Raw genomic sequence first — 21,072 nt, 5'->3', positions numbered from 1 at the left:
TAACTCATTAATGATGAAGTAAGAGTCGAAAGTGAGAGATTACTGACCCGCCCCGTGAATCCCAGCGTATGAAACATTCCCGCTGTGGATAGAAGTGTTCCTGTCCAACTGCGCTTCGCATGCGCACTCAGCCCCGCTTCTCCACGTCTCCATCGGGATTGTCAGGCGGCTTGTAGCGGGGTAGCTCTCTCCGTCTCCCTGTCCCTCTCCGCCCTCCTTCACTTTGATCCCGGAGCTCGGCGTTCCCTCCGCCACGAGGTTACCGGAGATGAACCACCGGACCCGGACCGAGGGCGAGGAGAGGCCCCGGATTAGACACACTAATGTCAGGGTCGCCTTGGAATCGAGCGCGCTGCCGGAGACAGCCAGGGGGGCCAGGATAGACACTGACCGATTCACAGAGGAATCATCTGAAACTTAATAATAATAATAATAATAATAATAATAATAATAATAACAACAACAACAACAACAACAACAACAACAACAACAACAACAATAATAATAATAATAATAAACAACTGTATTTAATTGCATTGAATATATAGGGCAATCAGGGTACCTACGTTTAATAATAACTTATATATTTTAATAAAACTTTTGGCAACACTACATGCAGCGTCTCTAATTACTGTGTATTTACATAGAAGTTACTTAGTAAATACAGGTATGAAGCATCATTAGAATGCTATTATGCTTAGTTACAATGTACTTAATGTGTAAATCTCTGTGAACGATATAACCCTATCCCTAACACTAACCCTTTTCTGATACAGTTGTGTACTTACATACATCTTGCAAAAAGCTTTGCACGTTAAGTTAATTCATATTAACATTGTAATTATGTGTAAGTGCGCCTGTATTTGCAAAGTATCTGCTATGCAAACACAGAGTAATCAGAGACACTTCATATAAAGTGTTACCGAACGTTTCTCCAAAAGCATGAATTGATTATCGTACATATTTTATTATTATTATTATTATTATTATTATTATTATTATTATTATTATTATTATTATTATTATATTTTACAGTTACGGTTTGAAAACAACAGTGGAGGTAATGATAATAATAATAATAATAATAATAATAATAATAATAATAATAATAATAATAATAATATATCATGAAATATTTAACAGGTAAAATATACTATCACTGGCAACAGTAAATTGCTTTCTACATATCAACAACAACATTATTATTATTAATAATAATAATAATAATAATAATAATAATAATAATAATAATAATAATAATAATAATAATGAAAAGCGACTTGCCTTCAGAATAGAATGTTGCCACAGTTAGAATGCGGATCATTCTATTACGCACTAAGCGCTCCATTGAGACAAGGCGCTCGTTTGCAATCCGCCTCACAGGGCTCTGCAGACACGGAAAGAAGCGCGGTGCTGTGTGGATCAGACAGGCGTGGCGGTCGAGTCTGGTTCTGAGGGGAAGGGGACCTTACTGTGCAAGAGAAGAGAGGCTGTCTGTTATTTCCTGTCTCAAAACACTCAAAACAATACTTATATATATTTATATATAACAAAAGATTTAAAAAAAATGCATGGGTGGTTTTTGCACCTTATTGATCGATTTGTCCATCTGAAACGACCACGCGTTGGTGCTTATCTTCAATGGAAAATAATAAACTACAAGCACTGAAACCCAAATTAACGGCTATTGTGCGCGTCGATACCGTTACACACACCCCTTTCCGGACCGGACACCTCGAATCTTGTGTGAATCTTTACGCGTAAAGCTGCACAAATTATACTGAAATATATGATTTTAAAGATACCATAAGCGTTTTCAAAACAGCTTGAATATAATATAATATGAACTATATTATATATTAACTATATTAGTATTAACTATTAACTGAATTACTCCCTTAGTAAAATAAAAATAATGCCTTTATTAGCAAATTCTGCAATGCGCAATTTCTTTCGCCAAAAAAAGCCTGCTGTTCCTTTTATTATTGTCCCTCAAAATAAGCTCGTGTTTTGTTTTTCTATTCATATGCTCTAAAATAAACACGTTGTGGTCATTTCATGAATTCATAAAAGCGCGCAAACAAACCAACATAAGACAAATAAAATACATACACGCACCCTGCTCTAGTGTTTCCATGTGGGCACGCGTGTATTTTTAACTCGTGGTTCTGTTGCGGTCAGCAGGTGTATTCAGTTATTCTGTCCGCGCATGTGCATCTAGATAGAAGCTGTGGAGCGGTTTAATGCACTCTGCTTTCACATGGCTATTCAGACTGACTCGTGGTCTCAGCAAAAACCCACAACGAGCTCTCTCAGCGCGAGGTGATTTTCCACTGTACTGCAATCGGCACGGCAGAAGGGTATTTCTGCACGAAGGCGGCTCCTTTCTTTCATCAGATATGAACATGGCACGTCAGCATATGCATGCTTCATATCTCGAGCGAGCGTGCATGCAGGGTTAGAATCGGTGCGTTTTTGCATGGGGGGGGGGGGGGGGAGTTTGCTCGCTGCTTTAAGTTAATAGTTTAATCAATAGTCATTGTTTCAGGACGAATTCTGCTAGATATGCAACTTGAGTTTCCCATTAAATTGCAAGAACGGTTTGTCTTTTCTTTTGGAAAAAAAGGTAGGCTTTCAAAATCAGGGCTTCGTGTTCAGAGCAAACACAAAATACAAACCTTCCCAAAAGCGCTGGAGCGAGGGGCGGCCAAAGCGGACCCGTTCACTCCGGGTCTGTCTTCCAAACCCTGTTCAAAATCGTTTAATTATTGAATCCAGGTCCATCCAGGTGCCTAGAGCAATTCATTCTCTCATGTTACCTAACATTTTCCTGTACTTGTATTAATGGGAGCGCTATCTTCAAACAACAACATCACCTTTTAATATGGATTCTCACAACACACCGAAGAAGACTGCATCTGTTCAAATCCTTTTTCACATTTTTTATTATATTTCTTTAAATGTACAATTATTCAAATACAGTGACTATTAATATTACAGCAAGGCAAAATAATAAATGCACAGAGAATTGGACTTGGAATTGAAAGAGTATACAGCTCTCTCTCTCTCTCTCTCTCTCTCTCTCTCTCTCTCTCTCTCTCTCTCTCTCTCTCTCTCTCTCTCTCTCTCTCTCCACATGAAAAACATATCCACGGCTGCATTGAAAGATGAGCGCGCTGCTTTGTGGATCACGTCACAGATTGAGCGATGCGTATTCCGTCTGAGAAGAAAGAGAAAGGGTTCAGGAGATCAGCACTGATCACATTCTTAACAATCTACAGGGGAATGTTATTATTAATATGAATTTGGCAGACGGCTTTATCCAGGGCGACTTACAGACGTGTTACAGAGCAGTACACGGTTACAATGCAAGCCTCATATTTAAATGCAGTGTAATTCACAGTAAGTAACACTACTAGGATTACAATAAGTAATCTACAATGATCTACAATGGCATATTAATAGTGCAATAGTGCATTGGTTACATATTACTGTACACATGCCATGTCTTAATTAGACACAAGTGTGTGCTACATATTGCATGTGTTTTTTTATTTCTTATCTTCTGTATTGTCTATGATTAGTGAACTGGTTGAGAATCCCTATCCGCATTAATAATCTAACTACCCACAGAACTCAATGTAAGCGCCGCGTCCCTGTATCATTGTAAGAGATTGCTATGTGGTCATTTCGAAGCAGATTGCACATCATGATGTGAAGTGAATACAAGAACACACGCATTGCGCTTACTCCAGCTTCCTGACGGGACGCTTTGTAAACCAGCTGCTTGAAGCTCCTGTGGGGTTTCCAGCGAATGCAATTTGAAATAAATACATGTTGATACATGGAAACATCAATCTCTCTTTTCTACTTTTATCTGAAGAAGAGATATTTGAGGTCTTGAAAGCCTGGGATTAATTATTGTTTACTTAGTCCAATGAAAGGTATCGCCTCTCCTTCTCTTTGTCTATCAATAAATAAATAAAACCCTGAATCAGATTGATTACCGAGTAATCCTGGACTGTTCTGTGTCGGGCGGGACGTTGGGGACGGCAGGGCGCGTCGCTGGACTTGTGATCTGTAGCTTGTTAAAAAAAAACACATGTTATTATAGTAAGAGTTTATAGTTCAGTAAAAATGCAATCAAATAAATATAGCTGACATTTTATATATTATTATTATTATTATTATTTAGTAGATGCTTTTATCCAAAGCGACTTAGAGACTAGGGGGTGAACTAGCCTCATCAACAACTTCTGCTGAGACACTTCAAATAGGACCTCGTTTGTTTTACGTCTCATCCGAAGGACGGAGTACAAGGAGGTTCAGTGACTTGCTCAGGATCACACACGGGGAGTCGGGGGCTGAGCTGGGATTTGAACCAGGAACTTCTGAGGTAACAAGCTCCTTTCTTTAAACACTGGACCACCAAACCTCCTTATTATAGTAATACTTCATAGTTCAGTAAAAATGCAATAAACAGGGTCTAGTGTATATGATATGAATGATATGCGGATATTTCAAATGCAGAAACACCAGCGATCACAAAGAGAATATCCAGCAGTTACCGGTTTTATTTTTATGAAGTCTTCTGTAAACACACGCCACAGACACCACGACCAGAATTAGCAGGAAAACGGCGGGCAGTCCGTAAAACAACACAGGAACGCAATCTGAAACAAAACATGCGCCACAGCTATTAACAACACACATTATAATGTGTTATTATTATTATTATTATTATTATTATTATTATTATTATTATTATTATTATTATTATTATTATTATTATCACACTATGTTTTGTGTTTTTAAGTGTGTGTTCTTTAACAGAATATGCAAAAGCAGCTTTTTTACATTGTAACTTTTTTCTGCTCAAATTTCAAATAATGACCCTTCAGCTGCGTAATTCACCTTGCCTTCGGAGTGACGCGGAGACTTTTTCTGTGACGTTTTTGACGTTGTAAACCTCGCACTTTACAGCGCCGCTGTTCCATTGATCCGCGCTGATTGTGACGTAGCTGAGCACGCTATAGGACCCGTCGGGTTCGATCTCTCCCTCCTCCGCGCTGCCCGGCGCGTCTGCCTCGGCGCCGATAGTCCAGAGGACTCGGTGCCGCCCCGGAGACGTGTCTCTCACCAAACACAGCACCGGAACCGGCTCGGTCCAGTCCGAATCGCCTTCAAATAGACCCGAAGAGTATAACTCCACACTCGGGACAGGCAGCGGGTCTTTGAGTAAACAATTATATTGTAAGTTTAGTAACAATGAAAAACAAAGTGAAGTAGCTGACGTCAGGGATCAAATGTTATCGTTACTCTTCACACCGCTCACTTTCTGCTGTTCACTCTCATAACGTGATACAAATCAATTATCCAAAAGTGACAGAAAACATAAAGCGTGGACTAGTCAAATCAATAAAATAATTTTATCAAAATAATAACATAGAAGTGTAAAATAAATGTGAACAGGGCATTCTCGACTCTGTTACATGCTTTCACTGTGCTTTATTACACTTTGCTATGCTTTAACTATGGTACTTTTATAAGAGAATAATGATATAAGAAGAGTTCCAAACGAGAGGAGGCCATCTTGCTCGTCTGGTTGTTAGTCGCTTATTGATCCCAGAATCTCATCAAGCAGCTTCTTCTTATTATTATTTATTTCTTAGCAATTATAGACCATTGTTACAAGATATCACATTATTTTTATACAATTACATTATTTTTTACATACCATTACCCATTTATACAGTTGGGTTTATACTGGAGCAAGCTAGGTAAAGTAACTTGCTCAAGGGTACAGCAGCACTGTCCCCCTCCTGGGGTTGAACCCACGACCCTTCTTGAAGGATCTCAGGGTGTCAGCTTCAACAATATTACCGGGGAGTTGGTTTCAGACCCTCACAATTCTCTCTGTAAAAAGTACCTCCTATTTTCTGTTCTGAATGCCCCTTTATCTAATCTCAATTTGTGACCCTGGTCCTTGTTTCTTTTTTCAGGTAGAAAAGTTCCCTGGGTCGACATTGTCAATACCTTTTAGAATTTTGAATGCTTGAATGCATTTTCAGACACGCTATTGCTTAATCAACATAGAGACATCTTTCCAATGGTCTACATTTTCAGACACAATGCCTTTACAAAGCTGAGGCTTGGAACTTGGTTTCAGGAGACTGTAGGTTTCAGGACACAGCAGGGGAGTCTTGGGGTTTGATACAGCAAACCTCAAACCAGGTCTCCTGGTCTCTTGGAACCAGGTTTCAAGCCACATGGTCCTGAAAAAGTGGCTTCGTGTTCCCCCCGCTTCACATCAACAAGTTACGTCCTTGCCCAGCCAGCGAAACCCCATTCGCCTTACTTCAACAAACAGAACCAAAATACATTTTAAAACAGCTCGAAACGGATTCCTCTTTCCAGAACCGAGTTACTGTAACGGTACTTACCTGATACAACGAGTTTGGAGCTGGAGCCGGGTATGAACAGGAGAGCTGCTCTCGCTATACAGAAATACACGGCCGAGTCGTTTCTGTGGAGGTCCGCAATGGTTAAATGATACTGTCCGTTCTTGTTGTCGAGTGTTCCGGAATACCGACCCGCTTTTAAGTAGAGACTGCTCAGGTATGTGACGATCCGGATTCGCCCGTCCGGCTCCTGCCGGTACCAGGTAACCTCGGCAAATGAATAAGTGATTACTTTACTTGGGTCTACTCTGCATGTCAGCGTGATATTCCCGCCCGGTTCCGCGGTGCGTAACGGCTTGACGGCGTCAACTAATTGTTCCGTCAGCCCATCTGAAAAACAACAAAACATAAAAAAACACAATACAGTCCGTGAATATGGAAGCATCGCAAAGGCGTGATTTAGAAGCGCAGAGACTATTTTTAATCGGATCTGCTCGGACTGTTGTGTTGAACCAGCCAAACCCGTTCCAGTAAAGGAGAAGGGGGACGGGTTCGCCAAATCGGATTGTCTGGGACGGGTCGGATCACTCTAACAAAATCACAGCTGAAGCAACGTGTCGCCCCTCGTAGGTTTACCGTCTCAGGTTTGTGTTGTTGTTGCTTCTCTCCTTACTTTACGCACAAGCAAATAATGACAATATTAATTCATAAACTCTAAATAAAATAAAATAAACATCTATGCGATTATCAAAAACAAACACTAACAAAAATATATATCTGTAGGCCTATATAAATACAAAATTATATATTTTAGCTGAAATCTAATTTAAGTATGAAACTTTTTATTTTTTGTATTCAGTTTGCATATAGGCACGTCGTTTCTATTTGAAAAAAAAAGTCTAATTCAAATTAAATTCAAATTAATTAGTATATAGCTGTTAATTACAACAGAGTTGGGATCGAAATGGGAAAATGTCGATCAAGTACTGCATCAGTCACCAGGCGTTAAATATTTATACACTATATCAAATTCTGTAAGAGAAAATCAATTTCTCAACTTTCATTTCGTATTAACTTAAACGTATTGATTTGCTGCAAAATTAAATCCAAAATTATATATATATATATATATATATATATATATATATATATATATATATATATATATATATATATATATATATATATTAAAATGGGCCAAGAACACTCAGAACGCTGAGCAATTAAACTCAAATGCTAGACGATAGAAAAAGGATGCCATTGCAGTTTTACATTATTTCAAATTGTCAGCTAAAATCAATCTCAACTTTCACTTCTTATTTACATAAACCTAGTCATACTTTGCTGCAAACGACGAGCTCTTTGAAACCCCTATTATAAAATGAAATGATATCTATACAGATCTATCTAAATATATCAAATCAATGTTAGAATAATCGGATACTTACAGTGAGCGACCAAAACCAAAAGGCAGCCGATAGAACAGAATGCCATCGCTCCTGGAGTCCGAAGCGCAGTGTGATTGAATACGCGCCGTGCAGCCCGCAGTAAACAGCGCACTGTGCTTTCAACAGTGAAACGAGATCTGCTGCGCTTACATACGGGGCGGATCTCTCAGCTCGCTCGGTGATGTTTAACCAACTGTGTGGGCGTCGGCATTGCTCAGAGCGGATCACAAAGCAACGGGTACGGCATTGCTCAGAGCGGATCACAAAGCAACGGGCACGGCATGGTCCTAAAATACGAGTCTCTAAAAAAGTGTGCAACTTTGCAGAAGAGTGTGCGTGAAGCCGGTATGCAGAATACATCTGTTGCTTAAAAGAATGTTATAGAACCTGAACATAATGACGATTGCATTAAATTTATATATATATATATATATATATATATATATATATATATATATATATATATATATATATATATATATATATATATATATATATATATATGTGTGTGTGTGTGTGTGTGTGTAATTTGAAAAAGGAAAACTGCTGTGGACCAAAACGAGCTGAATCAAAATAGAAAACGGTCATGCACGTGCATAACAATGTGTATCCATATATCTATTTATTATTTATTATTTATTATTTTAAATTAGGTGATCACAAAGGCTGTTTCAGTGTTTTTCACCAAAATATCAAAAATGTGTATATAAATGTTTTAGATTATTTTACTGGTCTGCAGTGTTGAGTCTGGAGTTCTCTTTCCTATACTACTGGAGCGCTCGCAGACGCAGGACAGTGGCGCCATCTAGTGACGAAATATAGGAAATGCCGCTGCATATTGTAATAGACAGTTCTTCATATATTTGTATATACAGGCACACAAAAAATAAATGCATATTTGTTTTGTGAAATATCAGCTAATTAAAACAAATTTGCAAAAAACATTTAGTTATCCCATTGCACAAAAACAAATGATTATATATATATATATATATATATATATATATATATATATATATATATATATATATATATATATATATATATATATTTCATACATACAGCACAGATATAGGTCTCTATGTAAGGTACTCATTCATTTATCAAAAAACAAAACAATATTCTTATTTAAAATCAGATAGCATGATGAAGATAATACAGTACATTAATATTGAGAGAGAGCGAGAGAGCGAGAGAGAGAGAGAGTGAAAGAGAGAAACAACCAATCATACTAATAGCATTGTATATTATTAAAACAATTCTGTAAAGCTTTTTTTAAGTGTTTATATTTATATCAAAGGATTTAGGAATACTACAGTCAGTAAACTTTATTTAAGTATTTTTTGTGGTTATTTTGGTACTAAAAAAAAAAAATCTGTAGCACCGTAATTTCAATTGAATCCCACAGTGTAAGATATCTGGCATGTATGTATCTCAGATGTCTCCTGTTACAAATCAATCAATCGTGCAATAGCTTGTATCCCAATAGTGCAGAACATTGTTACACCCGCTCCCCCTCCCCCTCCCCCCCCCCACCCTGAGGAAATGGATCAAACTGCTATGCAAGGGGGGTCCTATTAGAAGCTCAAGTGGTCCAATTAATTAATTTAGTGTACAGTTAGAACAAAAACCAGGAGGGACACCGGCCTTCCAGAACCAGGATTGGAGACCCCTGCTGCAGATACATAGTATTTGGTTGAAGGAGGCAGTGTGGTCCACAGACTAGGCTGTTCTCACAGGAAACACCTCTACCTAGTGCTCCCCTGGTGGCTGTGCTGAGTCCCTGCACCCTGCCACTGCTGACACACACCCACGCCCTCTGCTGGACACGCCTGGAACTGTGCGCCGGGCTGATTAGACTCCCCTGCAGACAGATAGAGAGACAGAGCTCAATTTGAACGCCAACCGAAGACACCGAGAAACACTTCTGGTCTAATTAAATCAGTCATTGGATTTATGAAAGATACCAGGAATAGGAATAAGAATCCTATTGTACAGCAGTTTCACCCAGTCCATGTTTTACTACTACGAGCTTGATTAGCCAGGAATTGATCACACTGCTTTGCAATGGGAGTCATTATTTTCTTCCCTACGACTGGAGCAAAAGGGAGTTCACTGACGAGGGCCGGCCACTAGGGGAGATAGTGAACCAGGTAAGAGTACCTCTCTCAGCCTCTAGGTGTCTCTCTCTGCAGAACCTTTCTCAGCCTCTAGGTGCCTCTTCCTCTCTCTCAGCCCCTAGATTAAAATTCAAATTCAAACAGTCGGTATTAGCATGATCCAGTGTTGCCAAAGCATTTCAACACACATGTTACATAAAATAAAATATAATGTTAATAACACACAATATCAATCCCTCTGCACCCTGCCAATGTAAACTATATATATATATATATATATATATATATATATATATATATATCTATTATTATTATTATTATTATTATTATTATTATTATTATTATTATTATTATTATTATTATTATTATTTATTTCTTAGCAGACGCCCTTATCCAGGGCGACTTACAATCGTAAGCAAATACATTTCAAGTGTTACAATACAAGTAATACAATAATATATTGTAATATATATATATATATATATATATTGTGCCAGGGTAAAGTGCCTGTTCAGGGCCCGATAGCATTCCAATTTGCTAATTAATTTTGTTTCATTATGTCGATGTATGTCATTTTATTATTTAGATCAATGTGTTTCAATGTTATTGCTGTAATTTTGTCATTGTAAGTCACCCTGGATAAGGACGTCTGCTAATAAATAAATAAATAAATAAATAAATAAATAAATAAATAAATAAATAAATAAATAATAACAGAGACACCAGGGTTGAGAGAGGTACTGCAGGGGAGAGAGAGACACTTAGGGGCTGAGAGGGGTACTGCATGGAAGAGAGAGTAGTCCGAAATGTCGTGATTTAGAATTGATTTTTGACTCTGCAGCAACAGCAGTTGTTGATGATGCATCGTTCACTCCATGGTCTCTAAGTCGCCTTGGATCAAAGCGTCTGCGAAATGACTAATTCATCATAATAATATATTTATGTTGCAGTGTTTCTAGCAGGCAGTGACAAGGCAAGGCAGCCTAATACACAGGAGGACACCGGGTGCAAACCCAGTACATCACGCTCTTCAGAGCCAGATCACTTTACCAAAGACACAGGCTCTCCCTTGCAAGAGCTGTTACACACTTGGGATAGTTTCAGTGCATCACCTCATTTCCACCACAGGGTGGCAGTCTTGTACTGCTTTTTAAAAAAAAATTGCAAATGTTTGCACTGCTTTAGTGCAAATCAAAATCGAATTCAAAAACAGAAATAAAATAATAATAATAATAATAAAAACCCTGTGGACAGCAGACGCTGACCTGCAGTTTATCAAACCTCAACCGTTTCAAATCGCAAGCAAGCATGGAAAAAAAATACTGTCGAACTAATTATATGAAGATGGGGGTTGGGGGCGTGATTTGGCCGTGACGTCATGCTTATCCAAGGTGGCAAGTACAGAGATGCGTGGTTTAGTGAAACGGTTAACAATCGCACTTCTCTGAAGGATTCATTATTATTATTATTATTATTATTATTATTATTATTATTATTATATGCGTCTCTTCTTTGTGATGTTCTTCTTCTGGGATTCAAACTCCAAGCTCGCGTAGGTTACCAGACTGTCCTCTTCATCTCTCCTCTGCAAGAGATCAACAGGGTTTAATAAATAATATATCATCAATAATAATACAGTACATACCAATAGCGGAACCTCTCAGCCAATAACTTTCAATTGAGATTCCAAATCAGTACCTGCTGCATTGATGCAAACGTCACAGATTCTCCCATTGATGCACGGCCGCTGATTAGCTTCAGTCTAAACCTTTCAGCTATTTTCTAGATTTCCTGCATGAAAACGCTTCAAATCCAGGACGGCCCTTCTAAAATCCCACCGATCTTATCACAGGACAGCTTTTACCAGAATACGCAGTGAGGGGTCTTTTCTGACTTGGTTTAGGTCTTACATGCTCATATATGGTATAGTATTTACCATTCGTGGGCATGTAAACCCTTCTTCAAGCGGGTAAATCACGCGTAAACCAAGTCAGAATAGACCCCTGAATGCACTAGTATCAAAACTAGTATCAAAAACCTCAACTCCGTCTCATATTGTACTGATCCCCCTGGGGCACTCGACGTCGTGGGCTGAAGGGATCGCTTAACTATAGACAGGAAACACTTCACCAGATGAGACGGTGAATTGAGCACGGGAACTTTAACTTTCTATCTCCGCTGCCGGGGGTCCTTTTGTAAATTACACGCGTGGAGTCTTCAGTGGACGCTGGGAATGCAAAGTTGAGACGTCACTGACAGAGTCTCAGAACGAGGCTAAGTGTCTACAGATGAATACAAACAGCGTCTCCCCGGGCCGCGGTAATAAGCGGCAGGGAGAAGCGGCTGGTAACAGCTCCTCGGACAACCTGCTTCTTAACGTCTTTCTTATAATACAGACACTGTGTAACCTTGCTTAAGAACTGCACAGAAATGAAGCACGTGCACTCTGCAGTAGTACCACCTGCTGGTTCGCGGTGTAGAATGAGAGACCCGACCCCTCCCCTTAATCACAGACCACTGGGGTCCTAATATTTATATATATAAAGTGTGTGTGTGTGTGTGTGTGTGTGTGTGTGTGTGTGTGTGTGTGCGTGCGTGTGTGTGTATGCAACAAAACTACATGAATACAAAATACATTTTAACAACGTAACCAGCGTAATAATAATAATAATATACAATGCGGTGCACTGACTCGCTAGCCCGCTGCAGAACCATCACTGGCTGTAGCGCTATAAACTCGCACCAGCGCACAGGGAGGGAGCGGCCGGGACGGTACCTGTTTTGAAGCGGCGGCGGGTCCACAGCGCGCAGCCGCAGAGAGCCGCGGAGAGAGCGAGAAGGGAGACCCCGGAGAACACGGCGTACTGAACCAGGCACCGCTCTGCAACCAGACCTGGGTTCAATTGCCCTCCTTCACTTTGATCCCGGAGCTCGGCGTTCCCTCCTCTACGAGGTTACCGGAGATGAACCACAGGACCCGAACCGAGGGCGAGGAGAGGCCCCAGATTAGACAACACTAATGTCAGGGTCGCCTTGGAATCGAGCGCGCTGCCGGAGACAGCTAGGGGGGCCAGGATAGACACTGACCGATTCACAGAGGAATCATCTGAAACTTAATGAAAATAATAATAATAATAATAATAATAATAATAATAATAATAATAATAATAATAATAATAATAATAATTACATTTTATAACATTGAATTTATAGGGCAATCAGGGTATTTACATTCAGTAATAACTTGCCGTCTCTAATATATTTTAATAAACCATTTGGCAACACTACATGAAGCGTCTCTAATTACTGTGTATTTACATAGAAGTTACTTAGTAAATACAGGTACGAAGCATCATGTTATTATGCATAGTTAGAAAGTTCTTACTGTGGAAATCTCTGTGCACGATATAACCCTATCCCTAACACTAACACTATCCCTAACACTAACCATATCCCTAACACTAACCCTATCCCTAACACTAACATTATCCCTAACACTAACCTTGTCCCTAACATTAACCCTAACCCTATCACTAGCTCCGATCTCCGCATTCACCAGGGAACACCTCGATCAGTCCCCCGCTCGCGTTGTCTCGGAATCCGCGGACATCATCGGTGCTTTCGAGTTTCCAATTGAAGACACAGGGGACGGTAACGGGCTGTCCGACCCGAGCGAAATAATAACCGGGATTTGCATTGACAAAAAGAAAAACAGCAAAAAATGATAATAAATAGGGAGACACAGGCAGCATGAGTTTGTAATAAAATAAGACTAATGTTGAGGATGCATCTCGTTTAAAAATGTGGATTGCGCCATGCGATTTAAAGAAGAATTCTACCAGCAATTGTAAAGTTTTTAACTTTGAGAAACAGATAACGCCCTTTACATGAAGTGTCTCTGATTGCTGTGTATTTATATACTTAGTAGCTACACGCGTAGCCTTACTTACATATAGTTACTGTGTTATTATGCACACTTACAATGTGATTTTTTGCACGATATACACAAGCACACAATTGGATCAGCAAGGCGTTAGGGTTAGTGATAGGGATAGGGTTAGTGATAGGGATAGGGATAGGGTTAGGGTTAGGGTTAGTGTTAGGGATAGGGTTAGTGTTAGGGACAGGGTTAGTGTTAGGGTTAAGGTTAGTGTTAGGGATAGGGTTAGTTATAGGGATAGGGTTAGTGATAGGGATATTGTTAGTGTTAGGGTTAGTGTTAGGGATAGGGTTAGTGTTAGGGTTAAGGTTAGTGTTAGGGATAGGGTTAGTTATAGGGATAGGGTTAGTGTTAGGGATAGGGTTATATTGAGCACAGAGATTTCCACATGAAGTACATGGTAACTCTGCACAACTCCATTGCACGCATGTTTGTGAATACAGTGATAGAGACACTTCATGGAACGTGTTACCGAAAAACAATATTTAGAACCACATCGTTATAGAATGAACAAATACCTTTTAATAAGGGTTTGGCAATGAATCAAAATATATTATTATTATTATTATTATTATTATTATTATTATTATTATTATTATTATTATTATTATTATTATTATTATTATATTTTACAGTGATGGTTTGAAAACAACAGTGGAGGTAATAATAATGATAATAATAATAATAATAATAATAATAATAATAATAATAATAATAATAGCTAGAGTTGCGAGCAACTTTACGGCTTCCAAGCAGTTAGTGTGACATTTAAGCGCATTGGTTGTTATAGATGAAACGTTATCTCAGATCATTTTGGACAGAGCTGACTGTATCAATTTTGCCCAAAATATTGGAATCACTGGTTAGATGATCAATAATAGTTCCCGCAGCCCACCTATACAGTCGCAAGGTACCTCCCCATGCAGGGAGCGCCCCTGCCGGCCCTCAAGGTCCCATTCTGGGTCACCTCGACGAAGAGGACGTTCCCGTTCTCCTCGTCGGGACAGGCGAGGCAGAGACAGGTCGAGTGTCACAGAGCTCACCTCTAAGATGTCTCAGTTTATGGACATGATGATGGGTCAACAATCGCTGCTCATGTCCTTGGCCAAAGCTCAAGCCACAGATGAACTGGTCAGGTCGGTTACCAACCAGCCGAAGGTTCCACCACAGCCCTTGTCCGTCCCAGTTGTGCAACAGCAAGACACATGGGACGTGGATGCCATCTCTAGGGATGCATCAGAAGGGGAGCCTCTCCTCGAAGAGGACAGTGTGAAGGCAGAGCTAGCGTCCCACCGCTCAGAGACTGAGATGGAGATGCTGGACACCAATGACCCCCTATGGTCACTGGTGGAGCGGGCAACTCGCCATCTGGGGATTGAATGGCCTGCCGTAGAACAACCTCGGCGGTTTCTTTTCGAGTCACCTTCGGCGCGGTCGCAGCAGCCTTCCCCGATTTTATTAAGGAGGTGCAGTCCACGTGGGGGACTCCGGCCTTTTCCCCTGCAACTTCACCTAAGGCTTCCTCCTTTACAATGTAGGGAGCGAGCTAGCGGGGTTGGCATCTTTCCCACCGGTTGGCGCTGCGTTTGCAGCCTTGGTGAAGACACCAACGCTCTTAGGGGTGGGAAAAGATCCTGCGTGCCCTAACAAGCAGTGCAGGATCATGGAGGTGCACCTCAGGAAGGGCTATTCGGTGGCTACAGAGGCGGTTAGACTGTCCAATGTGGCCAGCCTCCTCTCAGTTTATCAGGCGGCGCTGGTGAAAGACCTCCCAGAATACCCTTCGGTGTCTCTAAGTACAGAGTTGGGACTAGTTGCTCAGCTCTTGGTGAAGCTAGCCCAGCTGAATGCACGGGCTCAGGGCAGGAGTATTGTGTCCCTGGTGGTGGCCAGAAGACAGCTCTGGGTCTCGCAGGCGAGAGTCCAGGAGCCTGACAAAGCTCCTTTGTTAGATGCTCCTATCACATCAGGGCACACGTTTGGCCCAGCGGTGGAGGAGATGCTGCAACGCTCTGCTAAAGCCCGGGAGGCATCTCAGCAGATGGCGAAGATGTGGCCGCATAAGCCCTTCCAGCCTAAACGCCCACAAGAGCACCAGTGGTGTAGAACACCACCGCAGCACCAGCCGCGGCCACGGGGTGCTAAGATATCTCTCTCAAGTACAGCAGCGTGCGGTCAACCTCCATTTGCAAGACCACAGCGCGGAGGGTGGTGCCCTAGAGGAGGTGGCAGACAGTGCCCTCGTGGCTCTGGCCAGGCCCTTGGCAAACGAGTGCAGCCAAAACAGCCCTGAGAAACCCAGGCAGCCTTTGACCCACCCCTACACAGTCCCACAGCTCCAGTTCTGGCAACATTGCACCAACGACATCTGGATGCACAAAACTATACTCACCGGTTACACCCTTCAGTTCCGGTTAACCCCCCCCCCCCTCCCTTTTGGGGGGTGGTGGTAACTGCAGTGAAGGACTTGGTTCAGTCCTCAGCTCTGAATGTGGAAATACAGGCATTGCTTAGGAAGCGTGCCATTCAACAATAGACCCTGCTCTGATCGATCAGGGGTTCTACTCCAAATACTTCCTGGTGCCCAAGAAGGACGGCGGGCTCCGTCCTATTTTAGACCTACGAGTACTGAACAAATACCTACGGGTGTTGTCGTTCAAGATGCTTACGCACAGGCACATCATCCAGTCAGTCCGACACGGCGACTGGTTCACCACCGTGGTCCTCACAGATGTGTACTTTCACGTTCCCATTTGCCCAGGTTACAGGAAGTATCTGCGGTTTGCATTTCAGAGCAGGGCATCCGAGTTTTGTGTCCTTCCATTTGGCCTGTCACTAGCTCCTCGAACCTTTTCAAAATGTATGGATGCCATTCTAGCTCCTTTGAGGGCTCAAGGCATCCGACTGCTGAACTATCTGGACGACTGGCTCGTCTGCGTGCAGTTGAAGGAGCAGTTGGCACAGCACACAGTGATGGTTACAGACCATCTTCAGCGGCTAGGTCTGAAGGTCAATTCAGAAAAGAGCCGCCTCGTGCCGAGCCAACAGACCGAATTCTTGGGTCTGCATCTGGACTCTGTGTCCATGGAAGCGACCCTGTCAACACAAAGAGTTGCCATGATGGAGCGGTGTCTCTCCCTATTCAGGTTGAGAGAAACAGTCAGCATGGAGCTGTGTCAACGAATGCTGGGGTTGGTGGCTGCTGCCTTGCAAGCCCTTCCTTTGGGCTTACTACACCAGAGACCTTTGCAGGCCTGGTTCAATGCCTTCGCGCTGCATCTGCGAAGAGACAAACACCACAGGTTGAGGGTATCCCAAACCTGCTGGGAAGCGCTACGCTGGTGGAAAGTTCCGTCGAACATCTGCCAGAGCGTACGCTTAGGTCCCATCTACCAGAGGGAAGTCATCACGACGGACGCCTCAAACCAAGGTTGGGGAGCAGTCTGGAACGGGATAGGGACCTGTGGAGTGTGGTCAGGACCCTGGAGGTCAGCCCACATCAACGCTCTGGAGCTCAGAGCGGTGGACCTAGCCCTTCGGCACTTTTTGCCGGTGCTTCTAGGCAAGCACGTGTTAGTGCGGTCAGACAACACCACGGTAGTGGCGTATATCAATCGCCAGGGCAGTCTACGGTCCCCCGGTCTTCACCGGATGGTAGCACGGTTGTTGCTATGGGCACAACCGCGGTTAACCTCTCTTTGAGCGGTTCATCTACCGGGCAGAGTCAACCACGCAGCGGATCTCCTATCCAGAGGAGGCCCTCTTATGGGCGAATGGCGTCTTCACCCTCAGGTGGTAGAGCGAGTTTGGGAGTGGTTAGGCACAGCGCAAGTAGATCTCTTCACTTCCCCTTTGAGCGGACCTATTGTCCCAAGCCAAAGGAGGGCTATGGCATCTGAACCCCAAGCTCATGCAGCTGTGGGCTTGGCCCCTGAGCGGGAGCGCCTGTCAGCCTTAGGGCTCTCGACGGCAGTGATTTCGACCATTCAGAGTGCCAGAACGCCCTCTACCAGGTCACAGTATACATACAAATGGCAGTTGTTTCAAGATTGGTGTCTGGCTGAGGGCCATGACCCAATATCCTGCCCTATGGCAGTAATATTACAGTTTCTACAGAAATTGTTAGATGAAGGGAAATCTCCCTCTACACTTATCCCTTTGCAGTCCATTTATTAAGTGCGCGTCAGGCGCGTCAGGTCCAATTTATTTTCACACGCGCAGTTAATATTAGATGTGCTGTTTAAAAGTATTTTTTTTCCACAGTCAAACGGGTTTAAAAGGCCCTGAATATCAACAAAGCACTCACTAGGCATCTCCAGCCCCGTCCCACCCTTTAGTTCGCTATCGCTTTCACATATGCTAAGAAATAAATAATAATAATAATAATAATAGTCGTACATACCGATCAATCATCTCCTGATCACTCGTTTTATCACCAAACTCCAGCCAGCTTGTTTCCTTATGACCGCCCCTATGTGATGCCAGGGGCAAGTATGACTATTTATGACTATTCATGAGATACGCCGTTTTTTGTGTTTTTTTGATGATGTCGGACAGGGTCCGACAATGGACCGGATAGGAATAATTGCAATGTCGGACCAGGTCCGACATAGGACCGCAAAGGGTTAAGGTGTATTTAGCCGCCATATTGGCTTGCCATGTACGCATTGACAGTTTATCACCAGGTTGTCATTTTCTGGCATCTCAATTCCTAAAAGGCGCAAGACGCTTGCGACCTCCTAGGACGACCAGTTTACCATCATGGAGCCTTGACGTGGTGCTAGAAGCCCTTACCAAGACACTGTTTGAGCCTCTCCACAGTGTGGATATGAAGCTTGTGTCTCTGAAGACCGCGTTTTTGCTATCAGTGGTATCAGCCAAACGTGTGGGCGAGTTACATGCACTATCAGTGCATTCATCGTGCACTCGTTTCGCAGGAGATGGTTCTAAAGTCTCCATGCGTCCAAATCCGGCCTTTTACCCAAGGTCATGTCCACGTTTCATATGAACCAACCAGTCAAGTTGATGGCGTTCCATCCTCCTCCTTTTTCTTCCCCAGAGTAAGAACAGTTACACATGCTCTGCCCCGTGCGGGCATTTAGGTGTTATATTGACCGTACATCTACTGTGTGGCAAACGGAACAGTAGTTCATATGCCATGGTTCTAGGACTTTGGGTCAGCCGTTGTCTAAACAACGCCTTTCCCATTGGATAGTGGATGCTATTAAATTAGCATATGAGTCTGCAGGCCTTCCGCCACCAGGGCAGTTGAAGGCGCATTCCACGAGGGGTATGGCGACATCCTGGGCCCTCTTTAGAGGGGTGCTGGAGTCTGACATTTGCGCTGCAGCCAGTTGGGCTACACCGCATACTTTTACGAGGTTTTACTGGTTGAATGTACTGGATTCCTCTGCTCCACTATTTGGAGCATCTGTGCTACACTCTATGATGCCTCAGGATGCGGTCATATAGAGTGGTTGACTATACGGTGTTCACTATTCCACCTTAGGACAGGTGTCATTGTGAGCATAGACGCTGAGGCGCAGCGCTGCATATATGTAGATGTGTTGCCTACGCAGTTGCGTTATGATGTAAGTCTGTCCTACTGCCGAGAATCCTCCTTGCTTGGGTACACTGTTCCATACCTTGATGGTTATTTTCGACTTGAAAGGGAACGATGGGTTGTGGATGCAACCCCAGTTCCCTGAAAGAGAAAATAACCATCAAGCCGCGAGGTCACTACGGAAGCCTTCAATGTCCAGCAATGTAAATTAAGTTTAGCGTGTCACTGGCGTTACAATAACCAGGATAAAATATGAAACACTGATTTAAGAAAGGCGTACTGTTAACTGACTTGTCTAGACTGGTTCAGTACTGTGTATCACCCGATTGTTATTTTTAAATAGCGCCCATTTTAATGTAAATGCATAATTAATCTTCCCAATTGTTTATTTGTTAATTCTGCCTTATTTGCTAAATTTAACAAGAGGCGCGTCTCCGGACATAAAGATCTTTATGAAACAAACTGTGTAGTGTAGTGACTGCATACTTTACACAGTAAAGCGATTAATCCTTCAAGCAATGTATAGGTGAGGTGACAGTCCCACTTTTGGGACACTGGTCCCAGTATCCCCAGAACCTTTCTTGGGACGCTCATTTCGTCCCGTTTTTCCCCAGAGCATCATCACGCTGGTAACAGAATATTGTATATTCATGCAGTGTGTTACTAGTACCATATCTAAGTTATTACAGTACAACATTTGATGTGACTAAAGAAGGTTGAACGACCAGTACTATTAAAAAGCGTCTGTACAGCGCTGTGCAAATCTGGAAAATTACTGAACAGTCAACTAATCACAGAGAATTGCGGGCGGGTTTATCCACTGAGTGCTGCTGAAACGAACTGGCGGCTTGCTGCATGAAGAAGTTACACTACTGTAGGCTAACAATAACGGCTCATGCAGGTACCATTGTATTGTGTTGGAATTATTCTCCACATCCATGATATTTGTATATCTGCATGCAAACGGCTTTTCTTAGTGTGTAACTATAGGCGATAATTGCGGAAATCAACGCTGTCATATCACATTACTTTACACGTAGTGCACTGAAGCTTGTAACACTTTGTGCATCAAAATAGCCCATCACAACAATAGCAGTTGCTGTAAAACACGACAAAAGTATTTTGAAATATATTTTCTATTGAAATAAGTCTATATTCACTTTCAGTTCACCACAGGTACTCTCTAAGAAACGTATGTTACTGAATAATACAGAATAATTTATTTTCACATTTGTGAAATTTTGTAAAAATATTTGACAAGTTTCAGAACACAGGGACTGCTGGAGCGGGCGAGTGAGTATCAAACACAGGGACTGCTGGAGGGAACGAGTGTGAATCAAACACAGGGACTGCTGGAGGGAGCGAGTGAGTATCAAACACAGGGACTGCTAGAGAGAGCGAGTGAGACTCAAACACAGGGACTGCTGGAGGGAGCGAGTGTGAATCAAACACAGGGACTGCTGGAGGGAACGAGTGTGAATCAAACACAGGGACTGCTAGAGAGAGCGAGTGAGACTCAAACACAGGGACTGCTGGAGGGAGCGAGTGTGAATCAAACACAGGGACTGCTGGAGGGGGCGAGTGTGAATCAAACACAGGG

The 21,072-nt window shown here is 42.3% G+C and overlaps 1 protein-coding gene and 1 long non-coding RNA gene across 2 annotated transcripts; both read right to left on the bottom strand.

Annotated features, from left to right (window-relative positions):
- Positions 1-3,090: 3,090 nt before the first annotated feature.
- Positions 3,091-4,684, bottom strand: LOC131703056 (uncharacterized). Its single transcript, XR_009309673.1, has 3 exons — positions 4,569-4,684; positions 4,008-4,078; positions 3,091-3,220 (listed from the first exon to the last, which is right to left on the bottom strand). It is a non-coding gene; the product is annotated as an uncharacterized LOC131703056 (long non-coding RNA).
- A 173-nt stretch (positions 4,685-4,857) lies between these two features.
- Positions 4,858-8,654, bottom strand: LOC131703132 (Ig heavy chain Mem5-like). Its single transcript, XM_059006000.1, has 3 exons — positions 8,621-8,654; positions 6,444-6,791; positions 4,858-5,232 (listed from the first exon to the last, which is right to left on the bottom strand). The coding sequence occupies exons 1-3, from the start codon at positions 8,652-8,654 to the stop codon at positions 4,898-4,900; spliced, it is 717 nt and encodes a 238-aa protein (XP_058861983.1). The 3' UTR covers positions 4,858-4,897.
- Positions 8,655-21,072: the final 12,418 nt, after the last annotated feature.

This window comes from Acipenser ruthenus, chromosome 32 (genome assembly GCF_902713425.1).
Source record: "Acipenser ruthenus chromosome 32, fAciRut3.2 maternal haplotype, whole genome shotgun sequence".
NCBI classification, from domain to species: Eukaryota; Metazoa; Chordata; class Actinopteri; order Acipenseriformes; family Acipenseridae; genus Acipenser; species Acipenser ruthenus.
This window is presented reverse-complemented; position numbering and strand designations above follow the sequence as displayed.